Here is a 22002-nt window from a genome sequence, read left to right as displayed (position 1 = left end):
CCACCTTCTCCAGTGCTAACGCGCATGGAAAGTATAAAAAATTAAATGAGCTATTAGTCCCCTTCGATGGAAGCACTATGGCTATTTTTGAAAGTAGGAAATTCAGGATAGTTATTATTTTTTCAAACGTGATGACGATTAAGTTATATCCCTAAATTAAACATATTCGATTCAAGATCTAAATATAATATCTTTACAGCCAAAGTAGTAAATCAATAAGATAATGAGTCGATTTGTGGTCTAAGTAGTATTGTTCATTATATGGATTATTGTACAGACATTGAATATTGCACAGTATAGGGAGTGTAGTAATAATGAACCATTTTAAAAATAAAATATCGGTCGCCAAGTGGGGTAATAATATTTTATTTAAATCATGGTTAATTATCACACAATATAGGAATGATTTCAATGAAAAAAATCATAATGTTTTAATTTAATTAATTTGGGATCTTATTTCTATTATTTCATCACAATCGTTTAATGGCGCATTTATGATTTGGGCACGTTTCGTTCTCCAAATAAATGAAGTTCCACCACTACACACATGCCAATAGCCAACGTGTTCTGAAAGTCGGGGCGTATCCGATGCTGTGAGTCACGTGATACTGGATGGCTTTTTAGGGTCATGGGAAAAGTAGGAACTCGCATATTTTTCCGTTGTGCGTCAGACAGCATGTTGAATCAATGTTCCTATTGACATGAAAAAACACATTTTTTATGCATAAGTTAAGTTCATAGTGTATATCGTCATACACCCAGCGAGCCCTCACACACGGACTTGCCAATGTTTTCAGCATTTTCCTGTAGGCCTTGAATGCAGCATGACACAACAACGAAGATGGCGTGCTGTGGCAACTGTTTCGGCTGCAGGCGTTGTCGTGAAGAGGAAACTCGTACGCCAGAGGAGTTGGTAGGATGCTGCAATTACTAAATCATGTTGGAATTTTTGGAATCGACTTGTATGCTTTGAAATGAGTCAAAACTGCTTTGGAATGCCTTGTTGGCTGCAGCTCTTTGCTTCTCACTGTGTTGTGACCCTCCAATATAACTTATTCGCATGTAATAAAGACTAAACGAACGTAATGATTTGGCTGCAACAAATGCAATACTGTTACCGCAATTTTTGAGCACTATTGGACTCATCACGGTTCAAAGAACATAGTCACTCTGCAGCATTATTGGAAGGATGCTGAAAAGGCAGGCAGTCACATTGATGATTTCGTTTTCATGCTTATCCTAAATGAATAGTGAGTTACCTTGCCCCGTTTACTTGTCAAAAGTTTATTTCTGATGTTCTTGCAGACAATTCTTGGAGAAATTAGAGATGAGGAAAATGAGATTCTGCCAAGGAAGGACTATGAGGTAAAGTAATGAAAACGGCGAGTTGCAGGTCGTGTTTATATGTCATAATCTGTTTGAGCGTAACCCTTTTTATTGAAAGAGCCTGGATTATGACCGATGTGTCAGTGAACCCTATGTGGAGATTTTGGAGGGGATGGACAACAAGGTAAGCGAGGTTTTGTTTTTTGGTGAAACAGCGTAGTCCAGATAGTGATGTGTGTTCAGTTTTCTAATACTCCTTTCATGTTCACGGGAAAAATAATGACGTGCCGTCTATTATTTTCCCAAACCACCCGCTTCCAAATGAGAGGATTTATCGATTTATTACACAACCTCAGAGCAGAAGTAAAACTTAAGCTTGGTGTCATGTAGACACAGAAGTACAGGAAAAACAGATGAGAATTGTGGCTACTTAAAGATGTCAAAGTAGCAACTTTGTCATCATATATCATACCTCCCATGATGCATTGCGTCTTGATTACGACATGCGTCTCAATTGACACAATTTTTTTGCACAATTTTTCTTTGTGCCAGCCACATTGTTGCTCTGTCACTTGGCATTGGTTACATATTTCCTTGTTCTATTTAATTGTTACTTAACGGTTAGGTATTCTGATGTTGAAAAAGAAATGACATATCTTTCATTTTTATATCTATCTATATCATATCTAACATTTTTTCTATTTTATTTTATATCTATCTATATCATATCTAACATTTTTTTCTTCATTTTTATCTAACATCCGATAAACTAGAATAAATTTGTGGCAATTGTTTGGGCAACAAAGAAAAGAGGATTGCTGTTAGTCAACACTTGGAGTCACTGTCTTTAAAAACCAAATACCAAGTACAGGATCCCTCGGCGTGCTGATCACTAAAATAGCCTTTCAGCAGCTGGAAAAACATATCTAGATTGAAGGGTTACATAATTCCACCAGATGAGGAGAAGCTTATACTCGCTTTTATCTCCAGTAGACTTGATTACAGTATTGTAAAGGTCTTCTAACTGGACTCCCTCAAAAGAGCATCAAACAGTTGCAGCTCATTCAGAACGCTGCAGCTCGGGTTCTTATCAGAACATATTGCTTCAGTCCTAAAGGCCTTACACTGGCTCCCAATCACTTTTAAAATAGATTTTAAGAACACTGCTACTGGTCTATAAATCGCTGAATAGTTGGGGACGTGAATACGTTAAAGAAATATTGATTGAATATGAAGCTAGGGGGGCTCTGAGGTCTGTAGACTTGCATCAATTTGTGGAGCCCATCAGCATTGAGCGTGGAATAAGATGTCCACAGAACTGAATTTACTCCCCAGTGTAAATTGGTTTATAATAAACAACTATTATTTTCCCCCCATGCCTATAATTAAGGTACTTTACATTATATATATATATATATATATATATATATATATATATATATATATATATATATATATATATATATATTTCCTTTCCTTTCAATGTTGTATTATGCCTTATCAATGTTGTTTGGTAACATATATATATATATATATATATATATATATATATATGTTAGTTTGTTTATTGAACATAAAACCTACAGTAATAATTTGACAGAAAATAAGGTAGATAAAATAGTAAAAAGAAAGAAATCAGTCTTCATTCAACACAGTTATGTTCAAGGGAGTAGGAAGAAGTAAAAAACGTATCTAGTCCTACCCCGTTATGTGTTTATATCTAATAAATCATTTTTATATCAATCAGAAGAGAAAAAGTAAGAAGAAGTCTCCATTAAGGCTCATACTTTACCCTTAACCGTGATATTTTTACAACTTTTGGTTTGTATCGGGATTATATACATCCACACCCTGGCACTCTTGTCAATTTTCTCTTTAATTCATAATGGATATTTCAATACCTTTCTCCATTTATCAACTTAGTTCTGATTTATCATTATATTTAATAATATATATAATAATAATAATATATATACAGTATATATATATATATATACACACACACACGCACACCGGTATACAGTATATATATATATTTTTTGCGCACTACTTTCTTTTAGTCATTTTAGCAAACTGCTTTTTACTTTTCTACTTTACTTTAACTGTCTTAAATTCTTCTGTCTTTTAAATGTCTTAAATTCCTTTCCTTTCAATGTTGTATTATGCCTTATCAATGTTGTTTGGTAACTATGTCAAGCACATTGAGTTACCTTGTGTATGAAATGCGCAATATAAATAAAGCTGCCTTCCATTTTCTGTCTTTCAATGTTTTTCTTTCCATTCCAACAGAAAGCTAAAAAATATGAAGCACTGCGATGGGTGATGGTGTTTGCGATTGGAGCGTCTGTTGGATTGGTATGTACTTCTGTTGTTCCCGTCTCTTCTTTTGCCTTTCAAAATGCACCTGATTTCTCTCAAATGTTTCCTTCTTCTCTTTTCTTTTAGCTGGGTCTCTTTGTGGATTATTTTGTACGCTTCTTCACCAAACTCAAGTTTTCTATGGTTGGTTATTGTATCCTTCAGAAAGCCCGCCATCATATTTCAGCACCCACTGAGTTTCAGAAGTGATTTTCAGAAGCGTTTTGATCGCATAACTTCGAATGTATCATGCGATGCCTATTGTTAGTTTAATTTGTGATTTGTGTACAGTATGATTTTCTTTTTGTGTGTGTGTAATCAGCCTAAATGTTATGGTTTTCACATGCTCAAGTCGTCATCACAAATAGCATCACTAATGTTCATTCTCCCAGCCAGGACTGGTGTTAAAAGTAGTGCATGATACATATCCCGCAACTCGCATTGTGGACGTATTTCTACCTGAGTTTGAAGCCTTCAGCTGTAGAGGAGTGCAGTGAGAAAGGCTGCCTCCCGCTGTCTCTGCTGGAGCTCCTGGCTTTCAACATGACCTTCATCTTCATCGCCAGTGTCCTCGTCCTCATCGAGGTGAGAATGCATATTCGGGCAACATAGCTAGTTTTCTGAGATTTCACATTTCCTGTTTTGTGGTTGGAGTGGCAGTTTCGTTGGCAAACGTAATGTACTCTTTTTTTTTTTTAACTGGATGTAAAATAATAGTAAGAAGAAGAAAACCTTTATTCGTCTCACAATGGAGACATTTCCAATGTAGAGCAGCAAAGTTATGAAAGGAAGAAAGTAGAAGAACAAAAAGTATAGGAGCTGCTGTAAAGGTAGCCACTCTCGCGGGGCCATCTTGAAGTCATAATAACACATTAACAAAATAATAGAACACAACACGTAAGACACAGACAGTCATTCAATCCACTTTTCTGCATACTCTTTGTTTCCAGCCCTTAGCTGCAGGCTCGGGGATTCCTGAAATCAAAAGTTACTTGAACGGTGTGAAAATCCCTGGGATCGTCCGGCTACAAACCTTTCTCTGCAAAGCTGTTGGGGTTCTGTTTAGTGTCGCTGGAGGTAAAGTAAGATAGTTCCAAAGTTTGAATCAGCTGCTTTTCATTGTTCTTTCATGTGTAGAATATGTTAGCTTTGGTAACAGAAGTCTGTCATTTGGAGAAATCCTGTCAACATTTCCTATAGCCACCTTCCAAATAATAAAACAATAGGTAGGTAGTTATATATAGAAGATAAAATTGTGCTGCCGGTGTATTTCGCTGTAAAAGAAGGGATGAATAACGGGGTCTTTGGAGAGTGGTTATATAAAGTCCATACACCCAAGTCAAATGCCACTTTTTAAGAAATGGTGTACTGTATGCTTTGTGTTGGGTCCTTCTGTCTTAAGTAAAACCAATTCTTGTGAGATAAAATAGATGAAAATAGATAACACATTTTTTCCAAGTGCTTTTGAGAGATGTTATAGCAAAATAAGAACCAGGCATTTTGTTGTTTCTCAGAGTGACATATAAGAGATGCTCATCTCATGTCACACAAGCGGTACTTCGACAAATTCTGACAGCATTCTTAAAGTTGCTCTAGTTTCCCTTTTGTCTTTTCATAAATGATTCTTTTGAGAAAGATACCACTGCTTATGTTATGTCACGCGTCTGACTTCACTCGTCTCACCTGTGGCCCTGAACAGGATAAGCAGTGTAGAAAAGGTGTAGATGGATATCCTGCTCTTGTAAATGCAACTGCAAGCTACTCGTAAATGTCACAAAAATCCCACTACTAGGTCATCTTAACTGCACTTGGAGGTAAATATTTGTGCAATGACTAATTTTTGTAACTTGCCACAGTAAAAAGATAAGAGCAGTCTTTTGATAAGACCAACAACCACTTTTAGTTTAAAACATTGTATTACACTCACCAGGCTTTTGGTTTTTATTATCTTGGTAGAATTGCACGGTTATCATTTCACATACTTCATTTATCGCATTTCGTATTATTATAATTATTATGTTGGGATTGCCACCCCAAATTTGATGCAATGTTTCCATTTGAATGTTTTTGTGTACATTCAGGTCTTTTTGTGGGCAAAGAAGGTCCAATGATACACAGTGGAGCCATTGTGGGTGCAGGCCTTCCTCAGGTACATACTGCACAGTAGCCACACATCCCAATTGCAGCTGGAAAAGGACTCATGCTCGTGGAATTGATTTTGTTTGGCCCACAGCATGCATATGGAAATAATCATGTGTTTTTAACTAAGATTTTGCAATTTCATTTAATAAATAAATAAACAAATAGAAATATACAGGTATATATAATGTGAGAATTCAACTATGATTTAATGGTTATACATTAAATATTTAGTGTTCCTAATAATAGGAGAAAAGACATGTAGATAATATAGATAGATGTAGATAATATTGACCTCAGTAAGGAACAAGGAAAATCTTACAGCGACATGTGCGTCGATGGAAAACAGAACTACAACTTAGCACGCGTTTAAAATTTATTTGACATTCCTGCATGTATGTTTTTCTTGTATCGTGTGTAGTTATTGCTTCCACGTTTGACTGTTATTATGATTTGAGTGCTCTTATCAGATGTATTGTGCTTCTCAGTTTCAGAGCATCACTTTTAAGACAATCAAATTTAATTTTCCCTTCTTCCGGTCTGACAGGTATGATCACGCGCTACAATCTTATAGCACTGTACTGTACGTGTTTTAATTCCTTAAAACAGAGAAACTATCATATGTGCTTTACATAGCAGTTGTCACTGACCTGTTGTCACTGTCCTTAAGGGACAAGCGAGACTTTGTGTCCGCCGGTGCTGCTGCTGGAGTAGCTGCTGCCTTTGGTGCTCCCATTGGAGGGACCCTGTTCAGCCTGGAGGAAGGCTCCTCTTTCTGGAACCAGGCCCTCACTTGGAAAGTGGTAGGTTACCTACCGCCACTCAGCCCGGCGAGATTCTTGGTGGTGTTTACCGGGTATGCAAAACTGTCCCATTTAACAATAAGCATCAATGATTAGATAAAAGTAGCTGTGATGGAATTGCGGTTGTACAGAAGCGTGCGAAATTAGGTATACTATTAGTATTATGAATAAACAACAGCTGTATTAAGTCAGAATTAGAAACTATGAAGTATGATATCAAATTATGGCTTTTAGCCTTCACACATTCCTGTCATCCAGTTGCCTACCTTAGGAAAACTTTCTTCCTATAAATTTTTCTGCATGCTTCTCACATACATTTACACACCATCAAAAGTATGTGGTGTTCTTAAATGCACTTTACCGGCACCTCTCGGTGGTATATGGACTATTAATAAAAATAAAAATAAATTAGAAATCCATTGGCGTGAGGTTTAGTGATCATAGTGATCATTCAATTGACCCTTATTAAAATATACCACACTTGTTGTGACTTCCAGCTTTTCCCGTCAGGGGTCAAAACAATGAGGCACTCGCCTGATTTCTATGGCGCAGATTTTGAACCAAATGCCATTCTTGATGCAACCCACATATTTCTTTCATTCGGGTTTAGGGCCGGTGCTGGCTGGGTATTAGGGTTCAGGCTGGAAATTTAACCTGTTCTGTCTGTATAAAATGCAGGAACTTGTACCACTCTACTAGTAGCGCTGTTGTCAAATACTGACGGAAATAAAAAATAAACATGGTAAATTGTAGTAATAATTAAAAAAAAATCTTGTGTTCCAGCTCTTTTGCTCAATGTCTGCTACATTCACCCTGAACTTTTTCCGTTCGGGGATAAACTTCAACAAGTGGGGCTCGTTCCAGCTGCCTGGCCTGCTCAACTTTGGCGAGTTTAAGGTAAAAATGTAAACCACTAAAAGATCCCAAATTTAACATCTCAAGGTGATGTAACAGTGTCTTACAGTTGACATGAAATATGTCACAAAGTTCAAATGGATTAAAATAACCATGTCATCATCGCGAGTATCACTGTAGTACTGTACCATGATTTGAAAAATGTTTCACTGTCTCAGTGTTCAGATGGAGACAAAAATTGCCACTTGTGGACTGCAGTAGACTTGGCCTTCTTTGTCTTAATGGGGATAGTGGGTGGGTTCCTGGGGGCCCTCTTCAACTGCATGAACAAGAACCTAGCCAAGTATCGCATGAGACACATCCAACCGAAGGCCAAGTTTATCAGGTAAGACCTGTCGACACGGGACACCGTATAATTTTATAATTAAAAAGATTGGAGTCTTTTTAATTCCTTATCTATTCAAGCACGTTGTTACAGTGGCCGTCTTTGCCCTAACAGGGTTTTAGAGAGCCTACTTGTTGCTATGGTGACGACAGTGGTGGTTTTTGCTGCGTCCATGTTGTTGGGCGAATGCAGGGACTTGTACTCTCCTCCATCTCATAACAATACTGTAAGAATCTGATATTTCCTTGTTGTCCAGTCATAGCGTCACCATCATATTATTAATATATTTGAACGGTGCAGTCAGTGAATGAGGATCTTTGTTTAAAAATACACAAAAAGTCTTCATGACATGACTCATTTGGGATATTCTTTCAGCTTTCTTTAGGTGAGGATATCAACTCAACCATCCGCCAGTACTTCTGCTCCAACAAGACGTATAATGATATGGCCACATTGTTCTTCAACCCGCAGGAGGCTGCCATCCACCAGCTTTTCCACCAGGATGGTGAGATGGGAGCATGTACACTGTTAAAAAGTTCTGAGGTTGAAAACAATCATTTAAATTCTGATGAACCAATACTTACTTATATTCAGTGATGCCGGTAACGCTGTAGACAGTAACGTGTTACTCTAATATATCTATTTTTTACAGTAACCATTAATCTGATATATCACTTTTATCAGTGAAATAGTCTGACTACAATCGCTTTGTACATTTCATTTCATTGCTGCATAGCAATTAACAATAATTACAAGCAGTTCACAGAATGTTGAGCGTCTCTTTTTACTCGTTCACTATATGAATGTAATGTCGTCAACTGCCTCTTGGGTGCAGCAGAGAGTGCTATTTGACACATTGAACAACAATGGCGTATTTTTCAATCGCGGTTTTTCCTCACATATATGTGAGGAACAAAACCAGTAATTAACAAATAATAAAATATAGGATCAGGATCACACCCCAACCATTCCTAGATAAAGACACGCAGCAAATAACTGTATGTTATAGAACATATACTAAAAGGGAATTATAGTGTTTAAAGCTTAAAATGATCCATTCTGGATTCTTTGCCGTCATATAGGTGCCATGTCACGTTTTGAGCACATGAAAAATAAAAACGAAACGGAGGGAATTGCGTTTCCAAGAGGGAAATCCAGTCATTATTTTGATTTTGTGTCAGCTAAAGTCATTGCATGCTCTGTCGTCATATATGTGCCATGTCACATTTTGACCACATGAAAAATAATGAAAGAGAGTTAGTTATGTTTGGTATCATCCCATCAAAATTGTATTTTGTAAGCAGGGGATTTTTTTATTACAGCCTGATCATCTGATATCATGTTAAAAGTGATATTGTTTGCTTCCTCTGTGGCCACTCAGGCACCTTCAGCCCTGTGACTCTGTCGGTGTTCTTCCTCCTTTACTTCCTGTTGGCCTGTTGGACCTATGGTCTGTCAGTACCCAGTGGTCTCTTTGTCCCTTCACTGCTATGCGGGGCTGCGTTTGGGCGTTTGGTTGCCAACATCCTTAAGGTGTAAGTGTAAAGTGTTACTTTACCTGTGATGTAACTCCTCCTTGCCTTGTTGTTTCCGTGGTATTATTCTATTTCCTTGTAGACTACATTATTTGCACTCACCTGAGCACATTATCCTTTGCAGATTGCCATTCTCATTCCAATATCTGCACTGACACTGATTCTCACTGTGTTTCTGTGGCAGGAAACTGGGAATGGACATCTACGCTGGGACCTTTGCTCTCATTGGAGCTGCCGCATTCCTCGGAGGTGTTGTTAGGATGACCATCAGCCTTACTGTCATCCTCATTGAATCTACGAATGAAATTACATATGGACTCCCAATTATGATCACCCTAATGGTACGGCATATTCTTCTTGATATAATTCTTCTCTTTACATTCCGTGCAATCAAAAGTCATTCCTCTCCTCATTTGTACATGCTGATCAATAGGTGGCAAAATGGACAGGGGATTTGTTCAACAAGGGCATCTATGACATTCACATCCAGCTGAGAGGAGTACCACTTCTGGAGTGGGAGACTGAGGTTGAGCTGGACAAGTAAGATGTGTGCAACTCAGAGATTTCTGTGGTTGACATGGGTAAAAATCTTGTCGGGTTTCACCAACATATGGCATTATTTGGTGGGGGATTGTTTAACAGTTCATTCAGCAACTTCTTCACTAGGTGTCATAAAAACACTCAACAAATGCACAAATTAAGCTGTACTCCACTCTTTTGGAATGACACAATTAAAAAGTCTGCTTTTTCGTTATTTTTTTTTTCTAAAGTAAATCCAATAGAATCAAAAAGTAGCCGACACGACTGAAAAACGACTCATACAAGTACTTTGTGTTCATCATCATACAAACCGCTTTATTCCGGCTATGCTGTGAATATCTTTTTGACTATTCTGTTCTATCAATAAGAGTACATGAACAGAGCTGTGAAAAAGTATTCTTGATTTTTGTATTCTTTGTTCTTTGCACATTTATCACACACAAAGGTTTCAGTTCATCAAACTGATTTTAATATCACACAGAGACAACCCACGGAAAAAATGTAATTGGTAAATGCCAATTTAATTTATTAAGGCACAAACCAAAATCCAAACCAAACTGTCCCTATGTGAAAAAGGCATTGCCCCCTAAGCTTAATAATGGGTTGTGCCACCATTGGCTGCAATAACTGAAATTAAGCGTTTGTGATAATCGGTAATGAGTCTTTCACGCCGCTGTGTGATAAATATGCAAAGAACACATCAATCAAGAAGCGGGCAAATACTTATTGGCGACACTAAACACATTTTAAATCCTCTAGTGCAGGGGTGCCCATTAGGTAGATCCTGATCTACCGGTAGATCTAAGACAGGTCCCAAGTAGATCCGAGGAGTGTCGCGGAGAAAAAGAACAATCAACCATTTGTGTCTTTGTACAGGTTAGTAATATTTTTTGTGTTAATATACACTGCACACTAATCATCTTATCAGTCTCATTTTCACAAAAAAAAAATTGCGCTCCATCTTTTATCGTCATGATTCTCATTCAGAGTTTGCTTTGTGTACAATTCACCGAGGGCACGAGCAAAGAATAGGACTCTTGGAGGGCCCAGGGAAGCACTTTAAAACAGTACGTGTGAGCTACGATAGTTAACAGGATGCAAAAATGCGTCGCATGCCTCAGTTTCAGGCTGTTTCTCATCACGGCGTACGCGCGTACGCGCGTGTGTGCGTGTGCGTGTGTGCGCGTGCCGGTAAGGGTAGATCCCGGGAGGTTAGTTGATCGAAAAGTAGATCTTCGGTCCAAAAAGTTTGGGCACCCCTGCTCTAGTGGGATACAGTGTGACTTTGCATTTACAGTTAAAATGATATCAATAATATAAACCTGAGAAGAATGGGGATAATATCCTAAGTGCCTATATGTGAATTACGAACATAATATTTGTAAGTGCCTGCGGACAGAATTTGAGTGACTTGAATGTTGAACGTAAATTGCATGATGTCTGCCATTTTTTAAAATTAATTTTGACTCGGACTCAGCTGCAAATGTTAACCTTGAATGAAAATGTAGCATGTATCTAAAAGCTAATCTAATAAAACAATCTACAACCGAGTCTGTTACAAAAATTAATCACGTGCAGTAAATTAACTACCGAAGAAACATCTTAACAATCAACATTTTAAGTATCATGATGCATGGAGTATAAATGCCAAAATCATGCATCCACAGAAGAATTATTTATAAACTATAAATGTGACTCCTGAGTGCTTGTTTCTGTTGTGTCATCAATCTCAGGTTGACTGCTAGCGACATAATGGAGCCCAACCTCACTTATGTGTATCCCCACACCCGGGTCCAGTCTCTTGTCAGCATCCTGCGCACCACCATTTATCATGCCTTCCCTGTGGTCACCGAAAATCGCCCAAACGAGCAGGACTTCATGAAAGGCAACATCCTCGTCAGTAACAACATCCGCTTCAAGGTACTTTCTGTTCCGCTTCAGCAAGTAATCAATTCTGATGTAAGGCCAAGATTTATGAGCCCTTGCTTTTGCCCTGTCTTGTGAGGTAACATTTCATTTACAAGCGAAAATAAAAAAAAACATTTCTGATTGAATTAAGTGCAAACAAAAAAAAAATGGAGCAACTACGATACTGTACTGTAATGCCCTTGCATGCGGGAAAGGAGAGCCTCGGTTGCTTATGCACTCTCAGCAGTTTATTGAACGGGGCAAACAGTCAAACACACAAATACAAAATAACAACACTCGCAAGGTGCCTCACATCCAGACGCTCATGCTGAACACCACTCCAGCTCGGCATATCACTTTCTAGGCCACGCCCCTTAGAGGCACTCATAGAACACACAAATAATCCAATACATAATTACACAGTATCAAAACAGTTTCTTTTTTACATTCTCTTTTAATTTGATTTTAATATAAGTAAAGTAATGAAGAATGACCTTCATCTCTCTGCCATGTAGAAATCCAGCGTTGTATCACGTGCCAGCGAGCAGAGACGACGCTGCCAATCCATGAAGTCATACCCCTCCAGCGAATTAAGGAACGTTTGTGATGAGCAGCGTGCTGCTGTGGAGCCTGCGGAGGAGGGAGAAGACCTCCTGCAGCAGATGTTGGAGAGGAGGTAGGATACCACAGTACCTGCCCTACCTTTGAATGAAAATGAAAATGTACATCACTACTCACAAACAGTTGTGGTTATTGGGCTTTCCAATTAAATTTCAGGATTTACTGAAAGGCACTATAACCTTGGACCTCAGTATTCTGTTGACTCGTTTACAGCACCGGGTGGGCATTAATGGAGTGGTTTGGATCTTATTTGCCAGGCAGGACTTTTTGTGTTCGCCTTCGTTGTTGAGTGCCAGCTTCCCCATTGTCGTTTGGTGTTCTACAGGGTTCCATTTTGGGGCTCCTGCTGTTTTCATTGTATTTGCTGCCCCTGAGTTCCATCTGAAGCAAACATGGTATTTCCCTACACTGCTATGTGGACGGCAGTCAGATTTATGTCTCGATAAACAAAAAGGATGCTTTCTTCTTAAGGCTACTTTGGTCCTGTCTGGAGGAAATCAAAGCCTGGATAGCACTCAAAGGAAACTGAAGTTATAGCTTTCTGTGTCTCTTCCAGCCTCCCTATTTCTGTCGTAACCTACTGATGACAGTCTTAGTTCAATGGCCACATCCATCTACGCACAGCCTGTTTGAATAAAGTTGCTCAATTGTTAGGTGTTGTCTCATGATGTCAAAATGTGAACAACACGAGCATGAGGGTTGTTTAAATAGCAATTCTAATTGAACCAGGAAACCTATTAGTCAACTCATGAATCAAACAACTGCCATTCAAGCACATTTTTAAGAGAACAGAAACTTGTGCAAAAAGTGCAGAAATGTTTAACTTGGACTAAAGGTCAATTAAAGTTAACCTGCAAGGGGTCATTATACCCCTATTTCCAGCTATCCCAAACTCTTTGTTGTGTTTCATTTGTATTCTTTTAATGCTAATGCTTTAACTGCGTGTCATTTCCAGGCATATGCCCTACCCCAACCTGTGCCCAGATCAGTCCCCGAGTGAGGAGTGGACAATGGAGGAGCGTTTTAGGCCGCTAACCTTCCACGGCCTCATCCTGCGCTCTCAGCTGGTCAATCTGCTCATGAGAGGCGTGTGTTATGCTGAGAACCAGCCGGTCAGTAACACAAATGTACAGAAATCAACATTTGAAATGCAATGTATCCATGATATTGTTGATGTCTATGATTAACAATGACCACATTTTTTTTCTGTGCGCTGTATGCATCCGTTGGTTCTTTAAGTTAAAATTGAACCACATTCTGAAGTCCTGCAATCACTTATGTCTAAACCAAGACCATACTGTGGTCGTTCTTTCAATGAAATCTCACGCCCTGTCAGAGCGCCACACAGCCCAGATTGACATATGCAGAAATGACTGAAGATTATCCGCGTTTCCCTGATATCCACGACTTGGACCTGACCCAGCTCAGTCCCCGCATGATTGTGGTATAGCCCATTCAGCCACACACCACCTTCACAAGTTGAAATATTAAATAGTATTTTTGATTTAACCAAGCAGGACATATTCCCTGTCTTTACAGGATGTCACTCCTTACATGAACCCATGTCCTTATTCAGTGTCACCAAACACCCGCATTTCGCAGGTATTCAACCTGTTCAGAACAATGGGCTTACGACATTTACCGGTGGTCAATGCTGTTGGAGAGGTATGTAATTATTTTCTCTTGTTGTTTCTGATTACTGTTTTGGGCATCCGCCTAGTTTGCACTGACTTGTTGATTTTGTGATCTTCCTTCCCCTCCAGATTGTTGGGATAATCACAAGACATAATTTAACCCATGAATTTCTTGTGGCCAAACTGCGACAGCACTACATCACTATTTAATCTGATCAGTTACATTTTCATGTGTTTGCGTGTGCGTACGCATGTGTGTGTGTGTGTGCGCGTGTGTGTACATGTACATATATTTCCTTCACGGACCATTCCATACTTGTTGATGTAAATTATGTTCTATTTTTTTTATTCCTATTGTGTCTTAACTATACATTTGTAAACGACTTTTATTTTGTCCTATAGTGTTGCATCATTAAAGGTGTTAAAATGAATCATTTATGAGCTGACTACTTTTTTTTTTGCCCATGTGTGTAACCTTTATTTATCCAGATAAAACCATTGAGATAAAGATCTCTTTCACAAGGGTGACTTGGCCAAGACGTCAGCTGCACACATCATGAAAAAAACATTGAAAAGTGAAAATTAACACCATCAGATTGAATGCTTTTTTTTGTTTGTTTGGGGGATTTTTTGCAAGTGCATGTGTATAATACAAACACCTGTTTGGAGGTTTAGCAAACTTTTGTTACTTTTTTTTTTCCAGCAGACAACTGATGTGAATGTCTTTGACCAAACAATCAGAAACAGACTTCACGAGGGTGGCCTGAGAGTCTGACGTCATCTAGTGGGCTTTTTTTACAGATGAGAGCAGCCTGGGGCTGGAGTAATTGGTACTATTGACTGTCCCCCATGCTCACCTGATCTAAATCCAATAGAACAGCCCTGCACATCATGTTTCGGTCCATCCGATGCCGCCATGTTGCGCCCCAGACCGTCCAGTGATGCCATGGCCCAAATCTAGGTGGAGATACCCCAACACATCTGTTGTCTCATTCTCTTTTTTTTTTGGTTGGTGTTTTTAAGTTTGACTTAGACAAGCTGGCGCAGGATAGATTTTACCACGCATTGTAATTTATAGCCCTGATGTTTTAGAAAAAAAACCCACTTTTGTTACAAATCACAAATACAGTATATTAATCATGCTGTGTTTGGCGGGCTAGATCATCGTGAGTGATGTTTTAATATTTTTTGTACATTCTATTATCAGACGTGTGTTGGGGACCTTCACAGCCTGAGGTCAAGACATTGATAATCGTCTGAATACAGTGGGGGGGCCAACTGCAGGGAAGATGTTGCTAAAGAGTTTTTAATGACACATAGTAAGCCATGTCTCTGAGACATCTGCGCTCTGTTGCTTTAAAAACAGGGCTGTTTTGATGTTTATATTGTTCATAAGCTGTATTGCACTCTTAAAACTATTTTCAAACACCATAGATACAAATGCTTGACTAACATTTTGAAGCAATATTTTTTATGTACTGTCAATCAGCACCATTTCCCCAGGAAAATAAAATTGGAGGATGTATTGTATACACAAGGTGTTTCCATCTTGTGTGCAAGTGAAAAGCAATTGAGGAGAGCGGAGAATTACACGAGTGAGAAATGCATAATGGCATAAGTGCAACTCAGCTATGCTTCATAGCACACATCCGCGTGTTGAAGACCACCATCGTGACAAGGGTCATTACTTTGTTTATAATAGACTTAAGTGCTGACAACCTTGAATAATGAGCAGGGGGTTTTGGTGAAGATGATTGACACTAATAAAAGTACAATTTAACGAAACCGAGTCCAATTGATGTGTGCGGTCCAGTAAACTAATTATGCTAGTCTAGGTTTAGAATATCAGTCTGATGCATCATTGACAGTTTGGGCTGCTGGTCATGTTTGTCTAACATGAAATGTCGACCTGAGCTTCATTCGCACTTATAATTTTACAGTGCTGTGAAATTGTATTTTCCCCCTTCCTGATTTTTGTCTTCTTTACGTAATTATCACATACAAAGGTTTCCGTTCATCAAACAGATCTTGTTCATTGTGCCCAATCACCATTTTGGTTGTGCACTGAAGTTAAAGTAAATTCAATGTATTATTCTTCAAAATTGCTGCAGGTAACTGGATGGCTCAGGATCGATTTTTTTTGAGTGTAAATGTAAATATAAAGAACGACAACAGCTTTGGGGTTTATTTCGGTGATGCGCGTTTAAAATAACATGAGCTAATGCTAAATATATGCAACAAACATCCCTGCTGTGTGAAAATAACCTTATCTCTGTAAAGGTGACACTGGAAGGGTCACATGTGCATGCTGGTCTTTCCAGTGCACGAGGGAAAGCATGATGTAAGGGGCATGAACCATGGGATCAGTCCATGACAAGAATAGATAAGAGGGCTGATGAATGCCATGGAATTTACTTCGGATGGCATTCTGCTCCAGCCTAGGCCAACTTCAAGGTGTAAAACTGCAGGCATTTTCACATTTCTGACTGACTTTAGTACATAAACACAATGTTTAGTTTTGAGCAAAATAATTTATGTGAGCAAAAATCAAACGTGCTCTTATATAACCTCTAATATTTGGCCCGAAAACCATGTGATGAACGTTAAAGTTATGATTGCAACTTGAATTTTAATGTTTAAGGTACTCTGCTCTGTCTTATGTTCTAGGCCAAATAGGCCAAAACTTTTTCCATAAATCAGGATGGCATACCAGTCACATTTCTGGAGGCAGGTGCTCAATCTGAAAAGTAGGCCACTGATCACAGGAAAAAAAAATACACCTCTGATTTTATATTTGTAAATATCTCCCATGTGAGAACAGCCATGCTTGAAGTGCTATTTTCAAAAAGTTATTGATGGTTCAAAATATTAGGTCACAATGTTTAAGACAATAAAGAGATAACTACATTTATTTCATGCCGATGTAATTTCTTAAACTTATATGGGCAAACTCCTGATCAACGATAACAACTAAAATGTTGCCACAGATTTGTTGTTAGAACACATCTCGAGAGCAGATGAGGGTGGGCCACTCTCCAACACTGCAGATACAAGTGCATATATGATCCTGATTATTCATTAAACCTATGACGCTCACGTCTTTATACTTTTCTAAAAACAGTAAAGACGCAATTGACACTTTCACAAATTCATACATGCCTCAGAAATAACGCCATCTATTTTGTTGTCTGCTATCGTGTAAACGCAAAATGGCCGCAACATCCTGGCACTTCAGACCACAGATCCGTTTTCATGTATTGCAACAACAAAATGAGGCTCCCTTGGAAGGGAATTGATGACAGAGAGGGTCATTTTTACTTTATTTTGAAATATTGAGGAATTAAAATTAAAAAAATAAAATATTGGCTCTGGCAGAAAGAAGACTTTTCTCATTTGCGGCAAAAGGTCACATACTTGTGCACATACCTGAGCGCACAAGACTAAGAGTGTCCCCGTATGGTGTCTGTTGTCACATTACCGCCATGCCCACTTCTCAATTGCCCACAATGATGTCAATTAGAGTAACTCTTGAGTTACCAACAAGTTAACAAGTCTGACACAGTGCTAATAACACAATTGTTGGCTGTTATTTTCAAGAATGCCGTCGGTGATTTCCTGAACGAGAAAATGACAGCTCTCTTGGTGTCAAACTGGTCAGGTAGCTGCTCTTCGTGAAGAGAGTGAGGCTTTTTTGTTGTGGTCCATCTGTTGGTTTTGCAGAAAGCTCATATGGATGTTAATTATGTGTAACCCCATGGATAGCTTAGCCATTTTAATTAATCACTGTTTAAGTGAAGTGTCACTTGTTGTCTGAATTATTTTTTGTAAATGGCAGTGGTTGTTTTAAAGTGCTCTGTAAATACAGTTGAGTTGAATCAAGGTCAGTTTCAAGTGGCCCCGCCCCTTCCTTCTTATGTAACGTCCTATTCCATCTTCTTACTGTGCATTAGCAGATTGGATTTAAGAAGATGGACACAAAACAATTATGAAAGAAACAAAGCAACTTTTAAATGAAGCACACTCCAATCTGAACAGAGTGTAGATTGTGGAATAACTTGGTTCCTTCCCGGAAAATATTTGTGGGAGTTGTGATGGGAGTCGGTGATGACAGCGGATGAGCTTTTGCGACTGCCTTTTCTCACCATTTATCATGTGTGACATTTTCCACATGCACTGGCCAGTCCTAACACGCTAGCAAAATAGGGTCAGCAAATACGACCTCGCTATCAATGGTGAATGGTGATGTGGCGCCAACAAGAGGTTTGTAGCAATTTCAATACGATATGCTTGTCATTTGCATCCAAATACTGTGTCATGGTCTGACCAACAGAGGCTTTTATGGCATTTATTATACCATTGTGGCCCCTGTATGGTGGAACCTGGTTAGTCTAGAACGCAGGTGTCAAACTGAAGGCCCGGGGCCAAATTTGACCCGCAACATCATACTATGTGGCCCACAAAAGCAAATTATGTGTGTCTTCCGCAAGCCTTGCTAAAATATGTACCGTCAAATGTCAAATTTCCATGTGTAATAAATAATGTTGAGGATTTGCAAAAAATTTGTTACCCTGTTTACACTCATTTGAACAATAATTGAACAAACAACAAATAAATAGACTGATTTCAAAACTACTAATCACAATTTTATTGTGTGTGCAAGTAATAATATGATGTGATGATTTAACACAAACTCGGTTTCACTGTCGTAATGGTCCTACGCTCCAAAGTGGCCCGCGACCAAATTGAGTTTTGATATCTGTTTACAGTCTCCATTTCGCGCCCCTTCCCAAAAGTTCAGGTCTCTTCCACCATAGCGGACAGGATAACTGTCATCAACTGTGGTGGTCCATTCATAACAAGTAAATAGCAATTAACTTTCAGGAGCCGTAGCACTGACATAATTGTGACATTTACCAATTGTGTCCCACTCCTTTCAGGCTACCCCGCCTCAGTTCAGCAAGTTGTTGAATAAGTGATGGGGTGCTGAAACTCAAATTAAGGTCATTAATGGAGGGGAACCAATATGGGGGGCCATCGTCAATTCAGTGACTGTTAACAGGTTTAAATGTCAGTCAGTCTGGCGAGGGAAAACCACCAGACTGAATGGGTAAAACAACGTCTAAGTGGAAATGCTTCTACTTTCACAATGTCTTGATTGGTTTTCACATCTCTTTTTTTTTTAAACAGGAAACCCCACATTATGTTAAAATATAATAGGTGGCGGCGGCCCGGTAGTACAGAGTGGTTAGCACGTCGACTTCACAGTGCAGAGGTCAATTCCAGCTCTGGCCTCCCTGTGTGGAGTTTGCATGTTCTCCTCGGGCCTGTGTGGGTTTTCTCCGGGTACTCTGGTTTCCTCCCACATTCCAAAAACATGCATGGCAGGCTTATTGATCACTCTAAATTGTCCCTAAGTGTGAGTGTGGGCGTGGATGGTTGTTCGTGTCTGTGTGCCCTGCGATTGGCTGGCAACCGATTCAGGGTGTCCCCGGCCTACTGCCCGAAGACTGCTGGGATAGGCTCCAGCACCCCCGCGACCCTGGTGAGGATGAAGCGGTTCGGAAGATGAATGAATGAATAATAGGTGGCTATACAAAACATTGGTCAACAAAGTTCAGTCAAGGCTTCCTTCCAATCATGAACATTCCTAAAACGTACACGGGGAGCCAATGCCGTGATTTTAAGATTGGCATCATTTGTTCCCGCAATACAATTTGAGAATAGATTTTAATAATGTGTTTTAATAATGTCTATGGTAGGGTGGGCTATATTATTTGATATCGATGTGACGCAACTCTGAATCTGATTGTCTTCATAAAAAGAACGTGTGAACCATTACCCTCCGCCCCGAGGCCTGAGTCAATTTAGAATAATAGCCTTCCAGTGGAGAAGCTGCGGAAATGTCAATTAGCAGTCATAATCCTCCACAAGTGAGCTTCACTGGGTCCTGGGCTAATTGCTCATCATTTAGCCGGAGTCGATGCAAACACGCCACAGAAGCACAAAGAGCCACACATGCTCCATATTGTCATATTCCAATTAACCTCTGACGCCAATATGTGGCTATTTTCTATCTTTGGTTAAAAAACAAAGCCAGCAAAACAACAATGAATAACAACTTGCCAGGCGTTATGCGGGCAACAGTCATGATCGTTACAGCTGCCCCGCCGTCTTCAAAAATGAAATGCTGTGATTTTTTGGGGCTAAACAGTTTATTTTCCGTCACTTTGCTCATTTATTCATTTTATCTTGGTGGGAATTTATATCAGCATGCAAATACTGCAATATCTTCACTTGCTATGATCTATTTCAGAAAATGTGTTGATCATTGATTGAATTAATGCTTCACACAATTCCCTTTGTTAGGACAAGATTCAACTGGGGGACAAAGTCTAGTGGAAATCTATAGAAATATGCTTGATATTCAAACTGGGGGAAAAAAAGTCTAATGAAAAAGTATAGAAATCCATTCATTTTCATCACTGTTTATCCTGAACAGGATTGCTGGAGCCTATTCCAGCTGACTTAGGGCGGAAGGCAGACTACACCCTGAATTGGTCGCCAGTCAGCCACAGGGCACATACAGAGACTAACAACCATTCACACCCATGTTGCTGCTGAGTGGCCCACGCTGCCTGCAGACAAGTCAGGCGGGTGTACCACGATGCCATCAGCTTCTCATCTCCACTTTAACCACGTAAAGACCGATATGATGAGACAATTCAACCGACCTATTGATCAACATAAGAAATTGATCATGCAGAAAATGGCGGAAAATTGTGCAGAATCATTTGCACAGATGTTCCAAATCCTGTCCAGCTTGTACTAAGAAACGAGAAGCCACTTTTTTTTTTAGTGTACAGAAGCGACACAACACTGTATCATGTCTGTCTCTTGGTAATGGGGTGGATGCATGGCTGCATTCCAAATAACGAAACATCATTAAAGACGTCCATATTTTTGTTGACTTGTGCCTGCATGTGGCTGAATTATCCCAGCCCACCCTTTTTCAAACTGAACTTTGCCTGTACTCCCACTCTTTAGAACATTAGTCGCACATCATTAATTTTCCAAGCTTGGTGACGTCGTCAAGTCTGCTATAAAGGATTCACCTGCGCATGCTAAGAGTCAGACCGACACCAAGACCAGGGCAGCCCGAGTCGAGCTCCAGCAGGCAGAAAAAAAAAGAACATGAACCTCACTGTGTCACTTTGCTGCTTTAATCTCCTTTTGGTGCTTGATTATGTTCGAGGCAAACCCATGTCTGATTTACAGGTATGTCCTCTTCTTCTTAAATGGATGGATGGATGGATGGATGGATACGGTAGATAGATAGATAGATAGATAGATAGATAGATAGATAGATAGATAGATAGATAGATAGATAGATAGATAGATAGATAGATAGATAGATAGATAGATAGATAGATAGATAGATAGATAGATAGATAGATAGATAGATAGATAGATAGATAGATAGATAGATAGATAGATAGATAGATAGATAGATAGATAGATAGATAGATAGATAGATAGATAGATAGATAGATAGTTTTGTTTCACATTTTCATGTCTCTCTTTCACCATCAGAATTTGAACCAGATTTTGGAAGAGATTGATGACAAGGCTCGTCACTCTTCAGAGGAGATGCAAGAAAGAGGTGGCAATGCAGAAAAGTCAAAGCATGGAGCTCCAGATGGGTACCCGTGGGAATTCCCCGAACCCAGCAACTCAGCATTGGAGGCGAAAGCAGATGTCCTTGCCCTTCTCTTCAAAGACCTGTTCCGGACCTCCAAGCGTAACTGGAGTCGGTACCGAAAAGGGGGGCTGAGGAGTTGCTTCGGCGTCCGCTTGGACCGGATCGGGTCTTTCAGTGGATTGGGATGTTGAGGGTGAGA

The 22002-nt window shown here is 39.4% G+C and overlaps 2 protein-coding genes across 2 annotated transcripts in view; both read left to right on the top strand.

Moving 5' to 3' along the window:
* The first annotated feature begins 732 nt into the window (after positions 1-732).
* Positions 733-14535, top strand: clcn6 (chloride channel 6). Its single transcript, XM_052056867.1, has 23 exons — positions 733-913; positions 1306-1365; positions 1445-1510; positions 3616-3681; positions 3772-3838; positions 4163-4269; positions 4635-4761; positions 5766-5833; positions 6312-6370; positions 6494-6626; positions 7410-7523; positions 7700-7866; positions 7981-8092; positions 8242-8371; positions 9248-9401; positions 9586-9742; positions 9835-9941; positions 11675-11861; positions 12365-12525; positions 13426-13582; positions 13807-13914; positions 14010-14135; positions 14234-14535. Exons 1-23 carry the CDS (start codon positions 818-820, stop codon positions 14312-14314), a joined length of 2610 nt encoding a protein of 869 aa, XP_051912827.1. The 5' UTR covers positions 733-817; the 3' UTR covers positions 14315-14535.
* Positions 14536-21245: 6710 nt separating this feature from the next.
* Positions 21246-22002, top strand: part of nppal (natriuretic peptide A-like) — a 1598-nt gene continuing 841 nt past the window's right edge. Inside the window, exons 1-2 of the mRNA XM_052050289.1 lie at positions 21246-21379; positions 21695-21996. Of these exons, the coding sequence (XP_051906249.1) occupies positions 21296-21379; positions 21695-21994 (384 nt within the window). The 5' untranslated portion in view covers positions 21246-21295 and the 3' untranslated portion in view covers positions 21995-21996. The remainder of the gene's footprint in view (positions 21380-21694; positions 21997-22002) is intronic.

This window comes from Hippocampus zosterae, chromosome 2, assembly GCF_025434085.1.
Source record: "Hippocampus zosterae strain Florida chromosome 2, ASM2543408v3, whole genome shotgun sequence".
Classification (NCBI taxonomy): domain Eukaryota; kingdom Metazoa; phylum Chordata; class Actinopteri; order Syngnathiformes; family Syngnathidae; genus Hippocampus; species Hippocampus zosterae.
This window is presented reverse-complemented; position numbering and strand designations above follow the sequence as displayed.